At 44.4% G+C, this 26,985-nt stretch overlaps 1 protein-coding gene across 3 annotated transcripts in view; it reads right to left on the bottom strand.

The window, feature by feature from the left end:
* The window catches only part of CAMK1D (calcium/calmodulin dependent protein kinase ID), a 371,674-nt gene that overhangs the window by 86,450 nt on the left and 258,239 nt on the right, over positions 1-26,985 (bottom strand). For all 3 annotated transcript variants that reach the window (XR_012221357.1, XM_073551254.1, XM_073551255.1), the window contains exon 3: positions 6,379-6,453. Coding sequence is in view for 2 of the 3 variants with exons in the window: in XM_073551254.1 (XP_073407355.1) it covers positions 6,379-6,453 (75 nt within the window). In the remaining variant the exon portion in view is untranslated. The remainder of the gene's footprint in view (positions 1-6,378; positions 6,454-26,985) is intronic.

Here is a 26,985-nt window from a genome sequence, read left to right as displayed (position 1 = left end):
GAGTTTGGCACATCATGGAATGAAAAATCTGTCAAAGAATACCAGAACTATTGAGTAACTAGAATCCTTCATCAGACTCCAACAATTGGTCTCCTCACTTCCCGTATGTTTACAGACTTGCACAAAGAAGAGGGGATGTTACATAATGGTAGACATGGTCCTTTTCCACCTTTTCCAACTTTTTGCTTCCATCAATTTCCAAATAGATTTTTCAAATGAAATGGAAAAATGTCTAACTTTCATCCTCTTATTTGTGCTCTGTTGTGAATAAAATATGGCTATGACAGATCACTGTATTCTTGTTTTCTTTACATTTTACACAGTGTTCCAACTTTTTTTGGAATTGGGGTTGCACATATCATGGGATCTACTACCAATACTTAAAGTAAAAAATATACATCACATATTCTTACAACCATTTTAATTCAGACTACTACTACTACAAAAACTAGTGCTCCCGATTACAATAAGGCCTCTTTCACACTTCCGTTTTTGACCATCAGTCAAAATCCGCCAGTGTTTGAAAAAAAAACGGATCCGCCATTTTTTTTGGCGGATCCGTTTTTTTCCCCATTGAGTTGCATTACTGGCGGATCTTGACGGATGGCCATCCGTTGGATCCGTTTTTTTGCGGATCCGCCAAATTTTTTCCATTCGCCGGCATGCCTGGACGGACCCTGCAACGTTGTTTTTGTTGTAGGATCCGCATTTTCCAGTGCGCATGCCTGGAGAAAGGAAGTCAGGGAGAAAATTAACCCTGAAATTCTTTCTGGCGGACGGAAAAAATTCTCTCTCTCTCTCTCCTTTAAAATTCTTCATTCTGCGGATCCGTCAAAAAAAGGATCCTGTGACATCCGTTCACATCAATAAAGAACGGATCCGCTTCTCCGCCTTTTTGGCGGATTTTAGCTGACACAAAAAACTGAAGTGTGAAAGAGGTCTAAGACGCCAAAATAAGTCACTGAAAAATATTGTCAATCCAACATGTTGTTTGGCCCTTGACTGCATTGATTGTCTTCATATCATGTTTAGCCAGGGCTGGAGTTTTCTTAATAAATTTTATAACATGTAGAGAGAACAGTCCAAAGACATACAATTATAGAAATGTATTCATAAACAAACACATAATAATAAGGCATACATCATAGAGACCGGGAACCGAATTGGAGTTTCCCCTCTACTAGCCAAATCAGAAAGTTCAATACAGTTATATATGAATTAAAGAATAGTTCTAGGAAGACTTCTAAGAAAAACAACATGTGCACTTCGAGCAGCACAAACACCTTAAGTTAACCCCGGAATTACAGAAAATGATTAAGTATATTTGTTTAACTGTGACTTTGTCTTTTTCAAACCTGCTGTATTGCCCTAAGATGTGCGTATAATGACTATTTATTATCACTGTTTACCATATACAATGCATGGAATGTCATATTATAAGTGCTACAAGCAGATTTCAAGGCAAGATGAAATGGATTTTTTTTTAGACAGTGCTCACAATGGAGTAACATAATGAGAGGCTGACGTGCACAGCAGGGGTAGAAGTGTACTGAAGTGTGCTGATGAAACAATTCATTTCAGAGCAGTCAAGAGCTTCAGCAATAACTTGTGTGGGTGGAAATCATTTTAATAAGTGCTTCTAGATGGCAAATATTTTTGTTGGACACTGCAAGTATGAATATGGACTTAAAACAAGCGTTCTGCTGCACCGAAGACTGGCACAGTGTTTTGTTTTTTTAATTAATCATGTAACATTGTCGCAGTTGCTAATCCAAAATAAGGGTTTATTTTACATTATCTTTCACCAGCCAAAATAACCTAAGAAATAGTCCGAAAACCTTTCTTATGGGAACGTATGTAACCAAAGAGACATTCATATATAGTCAGTTTTCATTAGTCATAACAAACCACTTCCTATATATCAATTAATAAAAAAAACAATCTGGAGCACAATAAAAAAAAAGATTTATGTGGAATCAATTAAAAGTACATTGCATGTCATAGAAAAAAGAAAACACAATCATTAAATATTAGAGACACCGCAAAAAAGAGGACATGGTCGCTGCAGGTAAGGCCTCTTTCACACTTCAGTTTTTTGTCTCAGATAAAATCCGCCAAAAAGGCGGAGAAGCGGATCCGTTCCTAACTGATGTGAACGGATGCCACAGGATCCGTTTTTTGATGGAACCGCAGAATGAAGAATTTTAAAGGAACGAGAGAGAGAGAGAATTTTTTGCTTCCCCCAGAAAGGATTTCAGGGTTAATTTTCTCCCTGACTTCCTTTCTCCGGGCATGCGCACTGGAAAATGCGGATCCAGCAACAACAAAAAACGTTGCATGGTCCGTCCAGGCATGCCGGCTGATGGAAAAAATTTGGCGGATCCTCACAAAAACGGATCCAACGGATGGCCATCCGTGAAGATCCGCCAGTAATGCAACTCAATGGGGAAAAAAACGGATCCGCAAAAAAAAAGGCAGATCCGTTTTTTTCAAAACCTGGCGGATTTTGACTGATGGTCAAAAACGGAAGTGTGAAAGAGGCCTATACACTCAGCAGCTGCTATATGCAAGTAACTAGTATTAAGGTATGCACAGTATATATAATGTTAGCACAAAATTAGGCGCAACATGCATTGGGGCGAGGGACATGTAAACCACTGATGTGGTGAGTTGCTCAGCTTTATTTCTGTTACCAAACCATGGCATGGTGCAGATGCGGACATACTATTGGTGCAACCTGTGCTGCCACACAGGGGTCCTAATGGCAAAGGACCAAGACCACCTCCAAAGCAGCATGTGACTGACAGAGGCACATTATTGGAATGCAAAAGACCCGTATACTCTTTTTGTTCAGGGGACTTTTTCTGTATGTGTCTGCCCCCGACTAAGGTGGTACAGGAAAACAGAGTTGAGACTATAAATGACTGCACTAACTCAGTGTATTCATACTATTCACTAGCAGTAGCAATATACTATGCCGGGACATATATATATTCCTTAAATGGAGTCGTCTGTCACCCTATATTTAAACTTCAAACTAATAAAGCTGCATTGTAGATGGAGTAACAATAAAAAAAAATCTTTTTAGATATGTTACTCCCTTGTCCACCAAAAATTACTTTTTTTGTAATATGCAAATTAAGGAGCTCCGTGCACCTTTAGTGTGGCTAAAAGCCACCCACTAATTTAAATTACTGCTACCTCAGTTTTGCCCAGAGACAGCAATGTCCAAAAATACCCCTCCATTATGTGATAACTGTCCCTGTGGAGGAGAGAGCACAAATCACTCTCTCCTTGCTTCTGACATCACTCCTCTCCTCTGCTATCATGTTTGTGCAGGAGAGGACACACAAATCTCTCTCCTTGCTGATGACAAAGCCCAGGTATATTAGTATAGCAATGTCAGAAGCAAGCAGAGAATGATTTGTGTGCTCTCTCCTGCATATAAGTGATAGTGGAGTAAACAAGCAATGTCAGAAGCGAGGAGAGAGTGATTTGTGCTTCCTCTTGCATCAAAGTGATAGTGATAACAGAATAAAGGTTTATCTTCAGAGAGCCCTGGCCTGGCTCAGTGTAAGCCATCACTGTCGATCAACATAAAAGGAATTGGTGTAATCTAAATAAGTGGCTGGAAAGGAGCACAGGGGTATTCAGTTGTTTTTTTTTTAGGGCAATGGAGGTACAGATTTACAAACAGAAATATTTTGTATTGATGCTTCATCTCATAGAAAGGTATATGGTTAGCTTAAGTCTAAATATTGGGTGACACGCTGCCTTTTTTTACTAATTACATACAGCAGTTGCTGTGGGTTCACCAGCAGCGACCAAATCCTCTTTTTTACTGTTTCTCTAATATTTACTGAGTCTGCTTTTTTTTCTAACATGCAATAGAAAAAATATTTTTAATTGATGCTAAATAAAACTTTTTTTTTATGGTACACTTATGTACCACAGTGTTTTTTTTAATCAGAAAGTATTGGGGACCCATAGCACAAGTCTTAATTGCCCTCCACCAGCCAAAAAAAAATTCAGCGAAGGAGGAAGAGTCAAAGAGCATAAGCACAGACACAGCAGGGGATACCTCCAATTTTTAACAACAGGGAGAGATGCATGTATTGCAGCATGTACATAGTAACTGTGCTGAAACTGAAGCCCTTTAGTGTTCTCATCTACTGCGATCTCCCTTTCATACAGTATGATGCCCCAAAATATGCCCCCCAAAAACCTAGAATGATAACCCCACAGTAAATTTTCCCACAAATTATTCCCCCACATACATAGAATGATGACCACACATTGCAGCCAGCAACGTATGATGCTCCCACAGTGCCCAAAACACAGTATGATGTCTCTACAGTTCTCCAACACACATTTTGAGACCATCACAGTGAACTCCCACATAGTAAGATGGAACTCACAGCCCCCACACAATATGACGTCCCCCACATATATTAAAGATGTCCCCCACAACCACACCAGACAGTATAATGACCTCCACACAGTATGCTGCCCTCCACAGCCACCCATATAGTATGATGCCCCTACAAATAGTAAGAAGCCCCCACTGCCAACTACACAGTATGATGCTCCTTCTACCCCCTACAAAGTATGATGGCTCCCACGTACCCACCCCAAAATAGTACGAAGCACCAAACACAGCATTATACTTCCTACTACAATCCCCAAAAGATAATATGATGGGTCCCACAGTTTCAGCACCCCCTCCCACATTTGCAGTTGTATTCAACTGAATCTGCATCCTCAGGCAATAGAAACCATTGAAATTGAGAAGCCAGACTGAGGGCACCCCCCCAACTCATAGGTCCCATAGTGGCCACGTGGTCAGGATAGGTGATGCCTTGTTGATCGGTGAGGGGTTTGACTGCTATGACCAGTAGAAATTGACAGAAAAAGGAAATTTTATCCCTGTTATAAAACTGTGTGGTATGTTGGCTGCTTGGCCACTTCTCTATTCATTCCTTATGGGGCTGTTTTTTCTGGCTGCATCATATGCAATGAACGAAGCAGCAATCGGGCGTTCGACCTGCCGTGCCATTCTGTGACAGGCACATAAATGTCTCGTTGGTGGAATAAAAGTTCCCTGTTCTGCTGATCGGGTCCCAGCAGTTGTTTCCCTAGTGATCAACAAGTTATCAACCATCTGGAGGAGAAGTGATGAATTGGTTTAACTTGACAACCCATTTAAGCAATTTTGTTGTGTTAGCACAAACTTGGGGTGTTTTTTTTTTTTTTTTTTGACTGAGGGACAGGGAGGTTGGAAACTCAAACAGTATTGAAGGGTTTTACCAAGTTATTGCCTAGTTATTTATTTAAAGGGAATCTGTCACCTCTTCTTTCGAATATGAGCTGCCGGCACCGACATCAGGGTCTTATCTACAGCATTCTGTAATGCTGTAGATAAGCCCCCGATGTAACCTGAAAGATAAGAAAAAAGAATTAGATTATACTCACCGGGAAGGGGGGGCGGTCCGGTCCGATGGGTGTCGCGGTCTGGTCCGGTGCCTCCCTTCTTCTAACGGTGACGTCTTCTTCTTTGCTGCCTGCCGTGGCTCCTGCGCAGGAGCAGAATACTGCAGTGCACAGGCGCCAGACCTCTCACGGCGCCTGCGCACTGCAGGACTCTGCTCTGCCCTCAACAGGGCAGAGCAGTGTGCCTGCGCAGAAGCCACGACAGGAAGGAAAGAAGAGGACGTCACCGTTAGAAGATGGGAGGCGCCGGACCGCGACACCCATTGGACCGGACCACCCCCCCCTTCCCCGGTGAGTATAATCTAACTCTTTTTTTCTTACCATTCACGTTACATCGGGGGCTTACCTATACCATTACAGAATGCTGCAGATAAGCCCCTGATGTCGGTGCCGGCAGCTCATATTAAAAAAAAAAGGTGACAGATTCCCTTTTAAAACACTGAAAAACATTTTGACTCAGTTTTCCTTTCATACGGAAGTTTCTATCCAGTCCATATGAAAAGAAAATGTAGATTTTTTAAAGGAAAAGACTAATATTTGGTGGGTAAGGAGTTATCCAGCACTGTAGCATTGATTTATGTGCTGTAGTTTCCTTTCCAGAGCTATAGACTTTCTAGGATCCCATCTAAATGTACTGATTTCGAAGTGGTTAAAAGTCATGCATCTCAAGACAAAAATATGCAATTATATCTGCTAATTATCTCTATAATGAAACTTGATATAAAACACTTTGGTTGTCATAGGAACATTGCAAATTATACCTACAGGCTATGACACCAACACAGTAAATGTTTATCAAATGGTACCTCTGTATAAGAGCCATTATGGAAGGAATTTGTGGGACCAGCAGGGAACAAAGCTAGAAACTTGTAATTAATGACTACTCACAGCTGCATGACCAGATACAAATGACTAGGACTCTCATAGATATCTTCCAAGGCAACGATGTTCTCATGCTTGATCCTGACGAAAACAGAAAAAAGGTAAATTAGCTTCCAGGTAGATCATTAACTGAACTGATCTAACTGAAACTGCCATTTGTTACTAAGATTATTTGGTCACAGGAATATATAAGTAGTACATACGGTAATATATGAAATGCATACTGCAGTTAAGAGTTAATTTTTTTTTTTTAAGCAATTTATTTTTTAAATTAATTTTACATTTTCATATTATTAGAGCTGTACAAATAAAAGTACAAAGTAATATAAACATTGGATGCTTTATTTCCATTCATTGAGCAATATTTTCATGTGTATCATAGAGTCATAGAATGGTAGCGTTGGAAGGGACCTCCTGGGGCATCTGGTCCAACCCCCTGCTCAAAGCAGGATTCGCTAAATCATCCCAGTCAGATGTTGGTCCAGCCTCTGATTTAAGACTTCCATTGAAGGAGAAAGATGAAAATATATATATTTTTTGCCTAAATTACAAAGAAAATGTGTCTTCTTTAACTGCAGATTTGCTGGCAAGACCTGATGCCAGGAAAGTGAAACCTGAAGAGTTATGCACACGTTGAATATTTTTGACTTGTAGATTTGGTGCAGAAAATCATCTGAAGCGTCAAATCGCAGGTTAAATGTCCTGCCACTGAGTTTTTTTCTCTGTCTGTGGTCTAGAGCAGGAGAGGAGAACCTTTTTTTCTGCCATGGGCCATTTGGATATTTATACTATCCTTCGGGGGCCGTACAAATTGAGTGCCAACTTCGCCCACAAAGTATATCCTGACGCTGACACTGGTGTCACACCGTAATCTTTCACTGCACGCCTCATATTTCAGTAGTGAACACTGCATGCATGTGTTCATAGAACAATTAGAAATCAGTGTGCCGGCGGCCATCATAACACAGCTGCTAACTTAAGTACCGTGCTCTCTGGGAGTCTGCCCGGGTGCCAGATAAAATGTCATTGAGGGTCATATATGGCCCTCGAGCATGAGGTTCCCCACCCCTGGTCTAGAGGCAGGAGACCTCCAGATAAGTGTTCATGTGCAACTGTGATGATTATATCCTGAGCGGGCGGATTCCCGCAAGCATAAGGACTGCACCATGCGTTGTCTTTTTGTTTCCCGGTTTTGCTAGGCCGTGTTTATTTTCATGAACTTTGCACTGGTTTATGCCGTGATTTAATTTAACCAACAGAAGAAATGTTCCTGAGTCTACCTCTGTGAACAGCTGAGTGGGTCAACCTACCACAATATATAACTACAAATAAATATATAATTTTATATATAACTACATACAGTATATACTAGTGACGAGCGAACATACTCAGATAAGGTGTTTTCCGAGGATGCTTGGGTGCTATCTGAGTGTCTTGAGCGTGCTCAAATAATATGTTTGAGTCCCCACTTCTGCATATTTCGCGATGCATGGGCTGACTGGGATCTCGGCCGAGATGCCAGTCTGCGCATGAGACACCTCCGGCAGCTCACGGCTTCAGGAAAATGGTCACCTGGAAAGCAATGCACTCCGCTTCACTGTCAACGTCGGACCTGCAGCATTGCACCGCTGTTGTACTCACTTCTCCCACCCAGGGCTTGCAACATTGCTCCACTTCTGCTGCCGGTTTCCAGAGGAAGGGACCATGCCTCCTGTGACTACGCTCCACGGCCCCCCTCATGTAACATACCTTAAATTTGCACTATAAGACAGAACCACATCTTATAAAAAAATCTTGTTTTTTCCCATTTTCCTCTTGAACATTTTGGGTGCGTCTTCTTGTCCGAAAAATACAGTAAATGTTGTATCATCATGATCGTACTGACCCGAAGACTAAAGCTATCTTATCACTTTTACTACACAGGAAATGGCACAAAAACATTCCTGAAATACTGTTTTTTGTTAATTCGTCCTCCCAAAAATCAGAATGGAAAGCGATCAAAAAATGTTATGTGACCAAAAATGGTACCAATAAAAATGTCAACTCATCCTAATAAAGGAATGGTGTAACAAATAAATAAAACCAATTCTTGACCTGCGGTTGATTTGTTTATTCTGCCTCTATGCTGAGTGATTACACGGGGCTTTCTATGTAAATCTCTGAAACACATGATTCAGAACGAATCTCCATCGGAAGATTCACTATAAAAAGACAGATGGAGACACTTTGGACTCTGTCTGGCCTATGATCTGTCGGTGGTCTTTTTAAGCATGCTTAAAAGTAAGACCAACCACAGTTTTGTGCACCTCTGAAAAGACAGACACTGCTGAACAGGCCAGACCGAGTCCAGCTGCCTCATTATAGTGAATGGATCCCTCAGGTTTCATCTAAATCACATCATTTGGAGATTTAAATTTAATCCCCAATGTAAATGCTCAGCGTAGTGCGCCGGATAAATGTTATGTAAAATGTTCCCAATAAAAACTTCAACTTAATCCACAAAAAAAGTAAGTCCCCACTCAGCTCCATCATCTGTCAATGAAAATATAGGGGGCTTTCATGTTATTAGTTGAAACAAAGAATCTAGAAAAGAACAATAGCTCCTCGCCCCCCAAAAGAAAACCAGAGAATACTGCATTCCCAAATCCAATTGCCACCCTTCATTCTGAGACTCACAGTGTGCCTAAAACACATTTTGCATCTATATGTTTGGCATTTCTGGAGCGATGAAAGCCCGCTTACGGTAATTAATGGTGCACATGTCTTCAGAAGCATGGGCTGGGCATAATGTACAGGCACTACAATGTAAGGGCACTACAATGGCAAATTTGCAATTTTCACTCAGCAACATTCACTGCTGCTTGTTTCAGGAAAACACCCATGGAGTCAAAATTGTCACTACAGCTGTAGATAAATTCCCAGAGAGGTATAATTTCCAAAAACTATTCTACAATAATTTGTTCTTCAAGAGTCAAATAGCGCTCCTTCCATTCCGCCTCTTACCATGTGGCTACGCAGTACCGTACAGCCTCATAAGGGGTATTGCCAGGTTAAGCATAAATTGTGTGACAAATGTTGGTTCCATTTTTACCCATTTACCCTTGTGAAAATGTAAAATCCGGGGCTAAAACAGAATTTTTGTAAAATGTAAAAATGTACCGTAATTGTTTTTTTCTTCTCCATCCAATGGTATAAAATTTAGTAGCACAACTGTGCTGTCAATATGAACACTAGCACTACACCCCAAGATGAATTCATTGAGAGGTATAGTTTGTAAAATGGGGCCTCTTACATGCCAAAACATCGCATAACATTCGGCCCAGTGTTAATCTATGGGGTAGCTCACATTACCGTTTATTTTCTCGGGCGTATTCAGCGTGCGTGTAAAATTGCAGCATGCTGCGATTGGCACCAAGACTTGCCAATGCAAGCCTATGGGTGTGACAAGAAAAATTGCACAGCACTCGGACCATGCGAGTGCTGTCCGATTTTTACGCACCGGTGTCCTTTAAAAAGCCGCCAATTCATGTGTGGCATACAGTAAAATCACACTGACAGGTTAGAATAGAACTGATAGAATAGATATGTACACATAGAATACATAGATATACTGTGTAGATGTCAGTGACACACATATACTGTATATACTGTATGTATTCATTTTGCATAGATAGAAGAAAAGCCTGTAATTCATCTGCCGTGTTCTGTAAAATTACTACAGGAGCTGACAGGATAGAAAAGATGGATTACATACAGTAAATACAAATAGAATATTTAGATATATAGGTGTCAGTGACAAATACAATTAGTACAGTGTATGTGCAAATTACTGTACGTGTATTTAATTAATAAAAGATTATTTTTCAGAAAAATATGGCGTGGGCTCCCGTGCAATTTTTGAAACCAGCAGAGGGAAAACTCATGTCTGGGGGTAGATGTTTATAGCCTGGGAAGGGAGTAATACCCATGGAGCTTCCCAAGCTATTAATATCAGCTCACAACTGTATACTTAACCATTACTGGCTATTAAAATGGGGGACCCCCAAAAAAAGACGTGGGGTCTCCCTATAATTAATAACCAGCAAAGGCTATGCAGACAGCTGCGGGCTGACATTAATAGCCTAGGAAGGGGCCATGGATAGTGGCCCCCCTGGCTAAAAACATCAGCTGGCAGCCCCCAGAAAAAGAGCATTTCTAAGATGCGCCAATTCTAGCACTTAGCCTTGCTCTTCCCACTTGCCCTATAGCAAGGGAGTTGATATCACCTTTGTATTGTCAGGAGACATCAAGCTTCGAGTTTGGTAATGGAGAGGTGTCAATAAGAGGCCCCTATTACTAACCCCATGGTCACATTGTAAGAAAACACAGACATCCAGAAAAAGTCTTTTAATTGATAGAAAGACAAAGACTCATTTAATATTCTTAATTAAACCATACTTACAACCTTGACCATTCCCTCGATGCCCTCACCATCTGCAAAAGAGGTAAAAAAACAACAAAATTCCTCACCTTTCCGCAAAGATGCTTTTAATCCATTAGTCCCATGATGGGTTCAACTCTGCTACATAATGGCAGGCTTTTTGGTGCGACCATGCAGCCTGTCATCCAGCGGAGAAACTGGGCACCGTGTGATCAGTGTCTCTCTGTGACCTGCTATTCCCTGTCTGACAGCACCGCGAGTGTGAGAAAGTTCTCCTGCTAGCAGTGCCATCAGACAGACAGGTCCTGTGAGTTCACAGCCAATGAATTCACTTCACCCATGTGACGTCGACGCGAGCACCGTGGGAAAATTTAGATACATTTTCCCACCGCTCGCACTGACATCAGAAAGGTGAAGTGAGTTCATTGGTCATGAACTCACAGGACCTGTTAGACGGCACCACGAGTAGGAGAACTTTCTCGCGCCTGCAGTGCCGTCAGACAGGGAATAGCAGTTCACAGAGAGACACTGAGCACACAGTTTCTCTGCTGGATGACAGGCTGCATTGTCGATCCATGCAGCTTGCTATCTAGATGTGCCCCCAATCAGGAATAGCAGTGTTTTGGAAGCAGCGCATTTTCTAATGAATCTCTATGGGGGAAACTATGCAGCGGAAAATTAAGATTTTTTTTTCAAACAAAACTGTCTAAACAAAACGAAGGCATATTATCCATCTTATCATGCTACAGTGACTACATGATTAATGTGATTTTTTTTTTAAAGCATATTATATGCAGTATGTAAAATAGGAGGCAGGTCACATCTGTAAGGATGAATATCTAAGCAGAGCAACATATAAAGACCCCCCCCCTCACAGGCCGCCCCGAAGCACAAGAATATCATTAACTGAAAACTGAATAAAGATTATACAACAACCACAAGATGGATTTTATCAACCTAGGTATCACTGTAAGAACGGGTCACACTTGCGAGTGCAATGCAAGAAACTCACACAAGTCTATCACATCAATACCCGGCACTGCCGCCGGCGGTTCGGACTGGAGCGTTCAGCTGCATAGAAAGACATGCAGCCGCACACGTCGGTCCCGAGTGACGGCGGCAGTGACGTGTATTCAGGCGAGAGACTCGCACGACTTTTTCACATTGCACTCGCAAGTGTGACCCTGGAATAAATCGGTATAATGGCGCCAACCTGACACGATCTATAGGTTATTGAGCACAATCTTGATGACAGGTTCTCTTTAAATAAATAAACGGAGAACATTTTTAAATCATTTTCCAATGTAGGAGAAAAGCAGAGCTTCAGGGGGGCATCAAGAACTGCTTAAATTAATTCATTAGTAATTGGGATCTAAAGCAACATATGCATTCTTTGTATTTGTCTTCAGAATCAATGCCTCTCCAGGTAATCCCAGTGTAACAAGGTTTCCTGGAAATATTCTTGGTAGGTTAGCATGATGTACTTTTCAAGGCTGAATGAGGTTTATTAGGAATCTAATGTGAATACACTATATTTTTCCCAGAATAGATAATTAATGTTTTTTTATGTTTGTACCTTGTGTAGTATTAATAAAAAATAATCAGCACCAATCCATTCGATATATCAAAAATACTTGATATAACCAATTGTTAGGGCTGGCGGAACGCACCGAATAATAAAAGATGGTAATGTGGTGTGTTCGCAGCCTGGGGTCCACCGTGCAGAGATGGTAGACTGCTGCTCAGTAATGGTGGACAGAAACTGGCGGTATAGCAGACACACACAGGTTAACTTCACCTGGTGAATAGGAGGCGAACCCTGTTGCTTCACAGGGCCGCGCTACCGCAGAGTGAACACTAGTGTTTTGGTCACAGGACCCTGCCCCAAGGACACAGGGTAAGAGTCCCTCTAGACCCACCAGTGTTCGGCGCCGCAACTGCGACGCCAGGGACAGACCCTTACTAAACGCTGTGCCCTGTTAAGAGCCACAGGGCACAGTTGATAGCACAATACCCCCCGAGGTACGTACAGCGCAGTTCTGGAGGACGCCACTAACCACCCTAAGCTTTGGGCTGGAAAGCGCATTAGTGGAGCACTACGCCGCTCAGGCTGCTGTCGTTGAACGTGCGGTAGCGTAGTGCCTAATGTAGTGTGGCACACACTGGCGCTAGCATGTGATGGGAGCTAGGAGCACTGCGGTGCTAGGCAGTGCCACTACCCGGCGCTGACTGGCACTCTAAACCCTAACAACATATCAGAGGGTTTCATAATGAGTCAGTCAGCGTTTCACAAGCATCCATCATCACATATTCCACTACAAATTGCAGACTATACTAGCGCATGACCAAGCGGCCATGCAAACCTTTTATAGCAGCATCCTTACGGGACCTTCCTGATGGTCCAATCCGAGTTGGAGAAGGACCTGAGCGTGTGACCCCCGACCTCCAATGAGAGGTCGTCCCACGGGCATGCTCAGAAGGCTGCAAAAAGGACTTAGCCTCTGGAGCTGCTCGATGCTGGCTAGTGTGATTACCAAAGCTGACCCAGAGGTAGCAGCAGCAACCAACCTGACAGCACTAGCCTGAGCAAGACGCTGGGAACGACGTCTTTGCTGAGCAGGCTCCTCTGTGGCTGGGACTGAATGGGAGACCGCAGAATGCAAGGCTCGAGATTCCTCCTGTGCAGGGGATGGAATCCGACGCCTAACACCAATAATGAAAATGTAAAAGTTTATTAAAAGATAAAAACATTCATTTAATTAATAACATTCAAAAAGAGGATGAAAAACAAGATATATTTACATGCAAAAATAAATGTATCAAGTCTATTATCTCCTTCCCAACATAGGGCATAATAGTATGTCCAATGACAGCACCTCATGTATAGAGTGGACTCACAGCTGCCATCTTTGTCCTCCTTCTTCATGTGAGAATGAAATTTTCTCCAGTATACTGCAATACTGTGGTATACAATACATTGAACAAGTGAAGACATGGGCGGACATACCGCCTGTGCAGCCCGTGTGGCTGCACCGAGGCCCGGAGGTGAAGGGGGGCCCCTGCAGGGCAGCTAACAATGAGGGCAATCTGGCCTGTGTATCCGGCTCCGGGGGTCCCCTGGTCAGATTCCCCTTATGGGCGGTGGGCAGGAAGCCATCCCTGCAGCTCCGCTGCCTACAAGAGAAAATAGCAGCAGAGCTGCAGTGATCCGTCCTGCCTGCCGCCCGCACTTCCTCTCACATAGACAGCAGTGTCGCTGGATGACATCATCATTCAGTGGCCGGCTGTGGCAGAGAGAGAGAGGAAGTGTGGGCGCCGGTGATGCTGCGGGAGTGCCTGCGGGGCGAACAGGTGAAAGGTGCTGCCTGTAAGTGTTTGTGAATAATAGTCTAATTCACCGCACACTCAGAGGGATTTTGTGCAAATAAGTGCTTATTTTATTATATACAAAACATGTGGGAGCCAAACAAGAATATATAGCACGAAGTAGAAGCGATATAATAACACGACGTTTCGGCTCAGTCCGAGCCTTTATCACTTTTATCGCTGAATTGAAAGTCGGATCTTTGAATAAAGAGGAATAGAACTCCCAAGAGAATAGCCCAAGAAAGATGGCTGTTGATAGGGTGCTATACAGCGGCGCTCCCACGCCTAGCTGCAGTGGCGTCATGGCGTTAAGCACTTATTTGCACAAAATCCCTCTGAGTGTGCGGTGAATTAGACTATTATTAGTAATAGGACCTACTGGTCCGTTACACCTGCACCTCGCCATTGGACTTGAGTGCACGCTATCCTCCTAGTTATGTATGTGTTTGTGTGTAGAGATGAGTGGTGGTGTGTGTGTGCGCGTGCATGTGTACAACTGCTGGTGAATGTTGCTGAGTTTGACTGTGTGTGTGTGTGTAGGTGGAGAAGGCCATGATGGGGTGATGGAGAGGGCAATGATGGGGATGGTAAGGGAGGAGAAAATGATGGAAGTGGTGGAAAAGGCAATGATAGGAGTGATACGGAAGGAGGAGATGATGAGGGTGGTGGAGGAGAAGGCAATGATGGTGGTAGTGGAAGGGGTAATGATGGAGGTGGTGGAAAGGGCAATGATAATGGATGTGGTGGGGGAGAATGCAATGGTGGTGGTGGAAAGGACAATAATGGGGGTGTAGTGGAGGAGGAAATGATGGGGGTGGTGGAATGGGCAATTATAGGGGTGGTGGGCGAGGAGGAAATGATGGAGGTGGTGGAATGGGCAATGATGGGAGTGGTGGGGGGAGAGAATGATGGAGGTGGTGGCATGGGCGATGGAGGTGGTGGCATGAGCAATGATGGGGTGGCAGGGGACAAAGCAATGATAGTGGTGGGGGAGAAGGCAATGACGGGGTGGAGGAGGACAATGAGTGGTGTGGGGGATTGGGATGGGAGGAAGGGGGACTTATAATGGACTTAGAAACAGATGGAGGTAGACATTATTATTGCTTATTATGTCTAACACAGTCCCTTAGTATATAGTGTACTCACGTATAACACAGTCCTTTAGTACAGTGCCTTGTGAAAATATTCGGACCCCTAGAACTTTTCAACCTTTTCCCACATATCATGCTTCAAACATAAAGATACCAAATGTAATTTTTTGGTAAAGAATCAACAACAAGTGGGACACAATTGTTAAGTTGAACGAAATTTATTGGTTATTATAGTGTATAGTGTATATAGTGTACTCACTAATTCTGTATAACACCATCCTTAGTTACATAGTTTCCTCTTTTATTATGTATAACACTGTCCCTTATTACGTACCATCCTCTCTAATTATATATGGTAATGTCCTTTATTATATAGCTTCCTCTGCTGTTATGTACAGTGCTGTCTCTTACATAGTGTATTCTTGTTAATTTTGTTAACAGCGCCCTCTTTTATTACATAGTCCACTCTCTATTTAGATATAAAATGACTGCTGATGGAGGAGTCGGTGATTAGACGACCAGTTCATCAGCTCGTCCAGCAGATAAGAAGCTTTCCCATGCTCCATCAGTCATCATTGCATTATACATCTAACAAGACAGGACAGTATGTAATAAAAAACAGGGCTCTATATAATACAATATGTAAAGGACGGTACTGTACATAACAAGAGAGGACACTGTATAATAAGGGATGGCAATAAACATAATAAAGGAGACTATGTAATATATACACATGTATGTGTGTGGCTATACTGTATATATATATATATATATATATATATATATATATATATATATATATATATATATAGCTTTGTCGCAATAAAAGGAAGGGTGCCCAGACACATTTCTTGCACAGGGGCCCCAAGCTGTCAGTGTCCGCTCCTGAGTGAAGAAATGATGGTTCTATCTCCCGTAAGAGAACTAATCATTAAAGTAAAACATAAAAAGCTTTTAAAAATATGAAATAAAATATAATAATTCTAACCCCCTTTTCTCTAAAAAAACAAAAATGTAAATATATATAAAGGCATATTTGATATTGCCGCTTCTGAAAAAGTCTGATCTATCAAAATATAAAATTTATTAACCCAGACAATAAACTCTGTAAAGAGAAGAAAGAAAATGCAAAATTGCCATTTTCTAGTAAAAGAAAATGCAGTAAAAAGTGATAACTAATGTAGGTGACAAAACTTTAATCAATAAAAAAGTCAACTCTCCAAGTAAAACAACAAGACCTCACACAGCTCAAATAATAGGGAAAAAAAAGTTACGAGTTTCAGAAAAAGTCGACAAACTTCTTTTTCTTTTACAAATTTCCCAATTTTTTCACTACCTAAATAAAAAAAACAAGACAAGCAAAAAAAAACTATAAAAACTTGGTATCACAGGCCTGATACTGACATGGAGATTGGAGAATCATGCTGTCAGGTCATGTTCACTGCACCATGTATGCCGTTAAAAAAAAAAAAACAGAAAAATCATTGTGATTTGTTTTTTACCATTTCACCACACTTGGAATTTTTCTTCCATTTTTTAGTACAATACATGATAAAGTGAATGGTATCATTTCAAAACTTCAATCAGACCCATAACAAAATCCTTGATATGACACTGTCAACAGCAAAATCTAAAAAATATTATAGCTCTTGGAAGAAGTGGTGGAAAAATAAAACCAAGTGTTTTTAAAAAATTGCACACGTGGAAAGGTGTTAAAAACGGCAGTAGCGAATAATAATGTCACACACCATACTGTGATATTGAGAGATACACAAAACAGATCAATAACAGTAGATAGAAACAATATATACTTTATTTCTCTAAAGATCCTGTGATCCACTTTGTGATGTTGTGATGATGTTTTATTGGTTAATTTATAGCAAATATGAGCAAAGAAAAATAGACAAACCAAAAGTGGATGGATAGATACATGATAGACAGATGATAGACAGATCCTTGAAACAGCATAAACATTGACACAATGTTGATCAGCCAACAAGAACTATCAATTTGACAGTCAGTCAAGAAATACTAAAAAGGATGTTATAGGAGCAGTGTCACATCGCCGTCAGACTTGGGGCCTGCTGTTCCGGTCGTGGCCACTAGGAGGCGCCGGACCGCCACTTCGCCGTCAGACTCAGGGACGGCTGTTCCTGCCTCGGCCACTGGGAGGCGCCGTGGTTCTGTTACGTCGCCGTCAGACTCGAGGCCTATTGTCCCGGCTTTAGCCACTAGGAGGCGCCGGTCTGTCACGTCGCCGTTAGATTTGGGGGCCTGCTGTTCCGGTTGCGGCCACTAGGAGGCGCCGGACCGCCACTTCACCATCAGACTCGGGGACGGCTGTTCCTGCCTCGGCCACTGGGAAGCGCTGTGGTTCGCCCGTGAGTTATGGTGGTGACAGAGAAGGGGCTCCTGCGCAGGCATCTGGTGGGTGCAGGCTCCGCCCCTCTGTCAGTCATCAGGGGATTACTGCATCACCATCTGGCCTGGTCCTGGGGGCGGTCCTAATGATATCATCAGTCCAGGAACCTGTGAGGGATGACCTGATCCCTCAAATACCTTGAGACTGGTCTTGCAAGCCGCCGGATATATTCTTGGCTCCCCTGCGTGCTACTGTGTGAATTGCTATAGTTAACTTTGACCTCAGCCTGGATTTCTGACCATTCTATTGCCTGCCGTTTTTGTACTTCTGCCGCCCTCCTGGTTTATGACTCTGACCTTGGCCTGGATTTCTGACTCTGCTTCTGCCTAACGATTTTGTACCTCTGCCGCCCTCCTGGTTGATGACTCTGACCTTGGCCCGAATCTGACACTGCTACTGTCTGCTGTTTTTGTACCGTTGCTGCCCGACTGGTTTAGACTCGGATCCCACTACGTTTTTGGTCCCGTATTGGAACACCTCTCTGGCGACCGCCCTGCTCTGATCCACTGCTCTTATTCAGACAGCTACCTCCTGGGCTCTGCTATAAATCCAGATCCCTGTATAGGGGTAAAGGGTATCAGGGTTGCTCGGGGTGTTGTCTTACTGCAGCCCAGACTCGCAGACGGACGTCACAAGCAGTAGGTGTCAGTAATGACAGGAGTTTCTCCTTTAACGTCTTTCCGACATTGTGTGTAATAGTACGCCTACGTCAAACTCCCTCCCTTTGATGTGGGCTCCGGCGCTGTTGTGAATTCACTTTCTGGCCTGCCTCTGGTTGCTATTGAAGGTAGTGGAGCTGGTTGTATTGACAGAGGAGTCGCGAGTTCTCTTTCCGGGCTCCCTCTGGTGGATACAGGAGGTAATGGAGCTGATCTAATTGACAGAGGCCTGCCACCTGATAATGAGGACGACGCTCGGACATCTGGAGTCTCTGACTGGATTTAAGACAGCCGACTCCCTCTATCCCTGCTGGTGATTTTTCCTGCCTCCTGAGGTCTTAGTTTCCAGTTCAGTCCCTGCATGCTCTAAGTGTTCTTTGCTATTGTTCACATTTGATTTGGTTTTGTCTACTCAGTTTTGTGTGGTCAGCCAGCCCCGGCTGGGGCTGTGCTGAATTTCCATCCTTATGTTACTGTTTGTGTCAGTTTGTTTTTTGTCCCTTATTAGATTGGCCTCTTTTTGCTCTGTTTTCAGAATATGCCAGAGTGCTGATATAGTGGGAGAAGTCTAGTGACTTCAGAGTTTTCGCTATCAGAAGTGTTGGACATTTTTACCGGGTTTTTTGCGTGATTGCAGACAGTGTCTTTCCTTTCCTGTTTTTTCTAGTTAGTTAGTGTGGGCCCAATCATTTGCTCAGCCTATTTTCCTAGCTTTGTTTGTGTTTTCTTCTTGCCTCACCGACAATATATGTTTGGGGGCTGTCTATTCCTTTGGGGTCTGCTCTGGGGTAGTTTAGATTTCCCCTTTTCTTGCTTTAGGCTTATTTAGTTCTCCGGCTGTGTCGAGGCGTCTAGAATCATCGTAGGCACGCTCCACGGCTACTGCTAGTTGTGTGGATAGGATCAGGGGTCTGCAATCCGCTTAGTTACCAACCTCTCTGGTTTCCTGTAGCTTAGCTTGGTCTTGTTTTCCTTCTCGGTGACCCAATCATAACAGGCGCTGAGCCCACATTATTCCCGACACATGTCAGCTGTTTTGAACAGCTGACATGTGCCTATAACAGCCATGGGTGGATGTTGTGAGTTCATTTTCCCCTTCATTACTGAGGCCCGAGGAACTCCCTCTTCTGGTAAAAGAAGGTAGTGAGCCTGATTGTCAAACACCTGAGGCTGATGATTGTGACTGGCTGAGTGGAGTTACGGACTGGATATAATGCTGCCGACGCCCTTCTGCCCTGCGGGTGATTTCTCTATGGGATCCTTGGAGACCAGTCTGAATTCCTGCTCCTCCAAAGCTAAGTTTGCTGCTCGGCCTTTGCTTTTGTGCTTTGACTTTGTTTTTGCTTTGTTTTTCTGGATATCTGCCATTCCCTGCTGGGGTGTGCTGAATTCATTTAGCTCTGTCTTCTGAAATTACCTGAGTGCTGATTCAGTTTTTGAAGCCTAGCTGCTTCAGGGCCTTTTTTCATATCAGCTGGTTGGCTTATGTCTTTGATAGGGTTTTGGCAGATTGCAGACAGCAGCCTTCCTGTCCTTTGCTATCTAGGTAGTTTTGGGGCCCCGTCTTTGCTCAGTCTATCTTTCTGTCTGTGTTTTGTTCTTTCTTCTTGCTTCACCGTCATTATATGTGGGGGGCTGCCTTTTGCTTTGGGGTCTGCTCTGGGGCAGTTTAGATTTCCCCTTTCTTTCCTTAGGCCTATGTATTTCTCCGGCTGTGATCGAGGGGTCTAGGGCATCGTAGGAACCCCCCACGGCTACTGCTAGTTGTGTTGATAGGTTCAGGGGTCTGCAATCTGATAGTTGCCAACTTCTCTGGGTTTCTGGACTTAGCTTGTATTTCTGCTTTTGCCTCCTACGGTGACTCATTCATATCACGATCCACCTGCGGCTATTAACCTGTTAAATACCGCTGTCAATCTCCCGCTTATGGGAAATCCCGCCCATCGGTGACCCTGTCACGTGATCGCAAGTCACCGATGGATCGGCATTACAATCAGAGGTCTCCAGCAGACCTCTATGGTTTTTAATCAGATAGTTTTTATTAAAAGTTTTGGAAATGACAGGCATGTACAACTTACAACATGTTGTCAAACATTCCCTTCCCCCATAACACCCCCCTCCCTTTGTCCGATGGCATGGAGTGGTACATAGCGAATAAACCCAATTCTATCACACAACCATATCATATGAGAAATGGCGAGTAACAACCGACAGGAGACCACCTCCAGGGCCCACCCACTAATCCAGAAGATTCGAGGCAGCCAGGCTGGGAATCTTCAACCATCCCTCCCATATTTTCCCAAAAATATGCGGCACACCCCTCCCAAGGTACACAGACTTTTCCCTATATAATATTTGGTTCAACCTATTAATATATTCTTTTCTTGAGGGGATTTTGGCAGAAATCCAGTGATAAGCTATCAGCTTTCGGGCCACAAATAGCATTCTGGCCACAGCAATTTTAAGGTATTGATCCCCTCCCACCTCATCAACATAACCCAGAACACAAATCATGGGGTCCCTGGGAATATCCTGTCCCGTGACCAAGTGTATAAGGCCAAGGACCACGATCCAAAATATCTGCAGGCAAGAGCATGTCCACATCATATGTAAAATGTCCGCATTATCTGTCATGCACTTGGGGCACCTTGAATCCGACCGCAACCCTCTATTGAACAACCATTCGGGAGACCTGTATGTCCTATAGAGGACATATAGCTGAGACAGGCGGCCAGGCTCACTAAGAGATAATCTGGGAATCATCTGTAGAATCGAGTCCCACTGCTCCGCTGATATCGTACCCAGCTGTTGTTCCCACTTTATCAGTGCGCTAATAGGATGCCTTGACAGGACCTGTCCAAGGACGTCGTGGTGTATGGTTAGGTCAACTTTTTTGCTCTGCACCATATACGCGTGACGCAGCTGCAAATATTGATAAAACATAGAACGTTGGAGGGGAAATTCCTGTCCCAATTGCTCGAAAGTTTTAAAAACCCCTCCCTCCACCAGCTGCGACACCCACCATATGCCAATCCGCCTCCAGTGAGCAAAGCCTCTGAGCGTTTTCATACATGGCAAATGCTGATTGTCCCATATGGGGGAGTACTTTGTAAGACCGCGTATTCCTCTCAGCTGCCTCAGCTTATCCCATACTCTAACCATTAGAAGCACCGTAGGAAACCTGAATGCAAGGGATCGAAATCTACCCGACTCCAGACTCGACACCAGTGATCCCCGTCCCACTAGAAACTGAAGGATCTTCTGACCTCCCACCAAATCCGCCAACTCGCCCTCCATCCCTCCTGCTACATGCTGGCACTGGGAAGACAAAAAATAAAGCCATGGGTTGGGCAACGCAAGTCCCCCCTCATCCTTAGGCTTTTGCAAGTGTTCAAGTTTAATTCTCGCGCCTTGTTTCAGCCAAACGAGCTCTCTAAAAATCATATTAATTTTATGAAACCTGTTCTGGGGAAGCCAGACAGGGGAATTATGAAGGACATATAAGAGTTGCGGCATAACTACCATCTTCAACAGATTCACTCTTCCCACTACAGAGAGGTGTAACTTTGCCCAGGCCTTAACCTTCTGTTTGATCCTGTCCAACAACGGGACAAGATTTAGACTCTCATAGTCTGTCAGCTTATTGGATATTTTTATGCCCAAATATTGAAGGGACGTTGCAACCGGCACACCTACCACACTGCAGGAGCTTGAGTCCTATGGGAGGAGCGCAGACTTCTCCCAGTTAATAACCAGACCCGAGACCTTCCCAAATACCCCAAGAAGTGTCATCGTGTTTTGTAATGATCTGTCCGCATCCGCTAAAAATAACAACAGGTCATCCGCATATAGTGCTACCTTCTCCTCTTGCTCCCCATACCAGAATCCCTCTATGCCAGTATCCAATCTTATCCTGGAAGCCAATGGCTCCACCGCGAGAGCAAACAGCAGCGGGGATAAAGGACATCCCTGCCTTGTTCCTCTATGAAGCGAAAAAGGATTAGACAACTGACCATTAGCCCTCAGCCGAGCGCTCGGCTCCGAGTACAAGAGCCTGACCCAGCCAATAAAGCCCGGGCCAAAGCCCATACAGTGAAGCGTCGCCCATAGATAGTCCCACTCCACACTATCAAATGCCTTAGCGGCGTCTAGGGACAGAACCACCCTCTTCCCGGCATTATCAGCCCTCACCTGCATATTCAGATATAATCTCCTAATATTCATAGCCATCGATTTGTTGGGCATAAACCCCGTCTGATCGGGGTGTATGAACACAGCTACTACCTTTGAGAGTCGAATGGCCAGGACCTTCGCTAAAAGTTTAATGTCTAGCGTCAACAGGGAGATGGGCCTATACGACGCAGGCAGAGTTGGGTCCTTATCCTTTTTCAACAGCACGGCGATGACAGCTTCTCGCATAGACGGTGGGAGAACACCCCGTTCCAGACTATCATTAAACACCGTCAATAGAGCAGGGAGCAATACCGTTCTATACCGTTTGTATACCTCAGCTGGCAACCCATCTACCCCAGGTGCCTTACCATTGGACATGGTTCCCAGAGCCTCCTCCAACTCGTCCAGACTTAGAGGTCTATCTAGAGAGCGTCTGTCCTCAGGAGTCAACCTTGGGAGATTGGCAGCCTCCAAAAAGGAAACAACATCCTCTGTCGGGGCCCTAGCATGTGAGAAATACAAGTCAGCATAAAAAATCTCTAGAATTTTTAAAATCCCCGGTGCGTCAGTGAGCAGTCACCCATTCACATCCTGAAGACCCGCTATAGCCGCAGACCCTCTCTGTGCCGATGTCACGACAGAAAGCAAATGCCCCACACTTTCCGCACTCTCAAAATATTGAGTAGATTGAAACAGCCGTTTTTGCGCCGCCGCCTCTAATGTCTGTTTGGTCACCTTTGACTGCGCCTCCCCCAATCGCTTCCGAGTGGCAGGTGTGCTCTGTGTTGCAAGGGCCCTTTCCGCATCCTCCAGTTCCCTAAATACAAGTTGTGATTTTGCCCTGGAGGCGGCCTTTATTTTAGAAATCTCTCGTATGTACATTCCCCTTAAGTACGCCTTTAAGGCCTCCCAGACGATCCCACTAGAAGCCGAGCCTCTATTAAGATTAAGATATTCCTGCAACTCAGGGATAAAGCCGTCATTCTTATCGATTAGCTGCAGCCAAAACGGGTTAAGGCGCCAGAGAGGTCTATCATTCCTCCCGTTCCCGCCCCCCCCAAGCATGACTGAAACAGGCGAATGATCAGATACCGTTCGCGCCAAATATTTAACCTCTAAAGTTTTACCCAGCATAAGATCATCACCCAGGGCCAGATCGATGCGAGACAGGGAGGAGTGAGTAGAGGAGAAGCACGAGAATTGACGGACGCCAGGGTTACGGCATCTCCACAAGTCGGTCAAAGCTATCTCCCGCACAAGAACCCCAAATGGCGTAAGATTACCTCCCAGCCTCAGAGGTTCATGGCTACCCCTGTCCCAGTGTGAATCCAGAATATTATTAAAATCTCCCACCACCAAATGCGGAACCCCCGGAAAATCTCTCAGAATGGCCAGAACTTTATAGATAACTCTACTGCTATAAGGCGGAGGTATATATATAGATGTCAACACCAGTGGGGTGGAAAAGATTGTACAAGATAAAAGGACGAATTGCCCCTCTGTGTCCACCACCACCCGGTGGCACTTAAATTGAGTCCTGGAGTGAATCAATATACTAACCCCCCTAGAGTATTGGGAATGAGTAGAGTGAAAGCCCGCCTGTACCCATCTCTTATCCAGGATTCCCAGCGTCTCCTGTGTGAGATGCGTCTCCTGCAAACAAACAACCGCCGGTTTCTGGTCCGCTATGAAGGAGAATATGGCCTGTCGTTTTACTGGCGACTTCAACCCCCTGATATTCCAACTAAGTATCTTAAAATCAGCCATTATCGTACCATAGCATATTGCCTACCATCTCTCCCCCGGCCGTACCATAGCCAATATTGAAATGTACAAGTATGCCAAAGGACATTTTGAACCCAATCCCTCCCCCCTCCCCCCAAAAAACACCCTCCAACAATTCCTTGGGATGAACCAAGGGTGCAACAAGTAAAGGTACTGTCGAACCCTTCCACCCCATTCAGCAGGCGCTTCAATTCCTGTTCACTACCCGCATTTGACAGGATATAACCCCACAGCACTTTGCATTTTCCCTTATCCGTATTCAGACTAAGGCCCCATAAGGACCACAAATTCTTAAAAAAACAGCATATAACAGAGTAATAAAAGAATAAATAGAAATATAACTTCTTAGGCAGTCCATTGCATCAGGACCGCAGACTCCAACCGCATGACTCCATAACAACTAAGCAGGTCAAGAAACCATCAGCCACATTCCTGCTCCTTCCTCTCCTTCCTCAATTGTCGCTCGTTAAGGTCCAACCAGTCCACAGCTTCCCTGGGGTCCAGAAAAAAGTGGCTTTTATTCCAGGCCTCAACACGCAATTTAGCCGGGAAAAACATGGAGTACTTGACGCCACAGGCTCTCAGACGCTTCTTGATGTCTATGAACTTCGCTCTCATCTTCTGAACTTCTGGCGAAAAGTCCGGGTAAAAGGAGACTCTGGATCCCTCCATTGTAAGGTCAGGGTGTTCTCTCGAGTATCTAAGGATAACGTCTCTGTCCCTGTAATGAAGGATTTTAGCCAGCACAGGTCTTGGTGGATGACCAGGGAGGGGGGGCAGAGTCGGGACTCTGTGTGCTCTTTCCACTGCATACAGGTGTGTTAGATTGTCCACACCTACTGTTTCTTTAAGCCATGTTTCAATGAAGGCAGTAGGATTCTTTCCCTCACAGCGCTCTGGCATGCCCACAATACGAACATTATTCCGTCTGGATCTATTTTCAAGGTCATCAGTTTTAGCCCAGACAGCTGCCATATCCTTCTTGAGCTCTGTACAGTGCTGTCCTGAGTCAGAGGCCGAATTCTCCACAGCACCCATACGCTTTTCCAGCTGGCTTGTTCTGTCTCTAACACTGTGCAGGTCATGTCGCACAGTCTGCATGGACTCCTGCAGAAAGCCCAGTTGCGTCAGGACATGTGAGATCGCAGTCCCACAGTGCACCACTGCCAGCATTACATCTTTATTGGTGGGCTCGTCTGGAACTTGTAATTGCAAGGCTGTGAGGTGCTGTTTATTTCTTTCCACCAGATCACTCCAGCTAGGCTCAGCTCCCTTCCCCCCCTGCACTCTAGCATGGGCAGCCTCCTCCTCCTCCCCCATTCCGGGGCTCATGTCCTCTGCCACAGTCTCCTGGTCCATATCAGAGTCCTGGAGAGACTCCTGTTCTGCCTCAGCCGTGCGGGCAAAGCGCTGCAGCCTGGCCGCCATTGCCCTGTTCCTAGCCGCGCTGTCTTCTGCGGCCTCCTCTAAGGCGCGCGCTGTGGCGGCGGCGCCATCTTGGCTCCCCGCTCCGGCCTCTCCTGCCACCCTTCTCTGACCTCTTTTCCCCATATTCTGGGGTGAAGCAGCGATCTCCGTTGCCCCGCGGTGTCTACCGACTCCGGTGCAGCCTCCAGGGGTTATAATAGCCGTGCTGTGGGGACAAAACGGCTGAATGAAGCAGGTATATGCGGGAGCTCAGCGGGCACACGTCCTCCTCACATGCCGCTCAGGCCACGCCCCCGCAGACCTCTATGGTTATCACTGCGGGATTGCTATGAGAGCCGCACGGTGGTCGGCGCACACAGCAAGTGATCATTTCTGCTACATACAGGCGATCTGATCATGGCATGCATGTAGCTGAGCCGATCAGACAACAGCAGTTTCTAGTCTCCCATGGAGACTATTGAAGTATGCAAAAGAAAAAAAGTTTTTAAAAAAAATAAAAAAAATGTAAAAAGTTCAAATCACCCCCCTTTTGCCCCCTTCAAAATAAAGCAATAAAGAAAAAATCAAACATACACACATTAGGTATCGCCGCGTTCAGAATCGCCCAATCTATACATAATAACCTAATCAACCCGATTGGTAAACGGCGTAACGAGAAAGAAATTAAAAATGCCTGAATTACGTTTTTTTGGTCGCTGCTACATTGCAATGGTAACATAGTAACATAGTTAGCAAGGCCGAAAAAAGACATTTGTCCATCCAGTAAAGCCTATATTCCGTCTGAATAAATCCCCAGATCTACGTCCTTCTAAAGAACCTAATAACTGTAATATACAATATTGTTACGCTCCAGGAAGACATCCAGGCGTCTCTTGAACCCCTCGACTGAGTTCGCCATCACCACCTCCTCAGGCAAGGAATTCCAGATTCTCACTGCCCTAACAGTAAAGAATCTTCTTCTATGTTGGTGGAAAGACCTTCTCTCCTCCAGACGCAGAGAATGCTCCCTTGTGACCGTCACATTCCTTTGTATAAACAGATCCTCAGAGAGATATTTGCATATATGGTTATCAGATCGCCTCTCGGTCGTCTTTTTTCTAGACTAAACAATCCTACTTTTGCTATTCTCTCTGGGAATTGTAGTTCCACCATCCCCTTTATTAATATTGTTGCCCTCCTTTGTACTCGCTATAGTTCCATTATATCCTTCCTGAGCACCGATGCCCAATACTGTACACAGCACTCCATGTGTGGTCTAACCAGGGATTT

This window comes from Dendrobates tinctorius, unplaced genomic scaffold (assembly GCF_039654945.1).
Source record: "Dendrobates tinctorius isolate UK_male_01 unplaced genomic scaffold, ASM3965494v1 ptg000174l, whole genome shotgun sequence".
NCBI lineage: Eukaryota > Metazoa > Chordata > Amphibia > Anura > Dendrobatidae > Dendrobates > Dendrobates tinctorius.
This window is presented reverse-complemented; position numbering and strand designations above follow the sequence as displayed.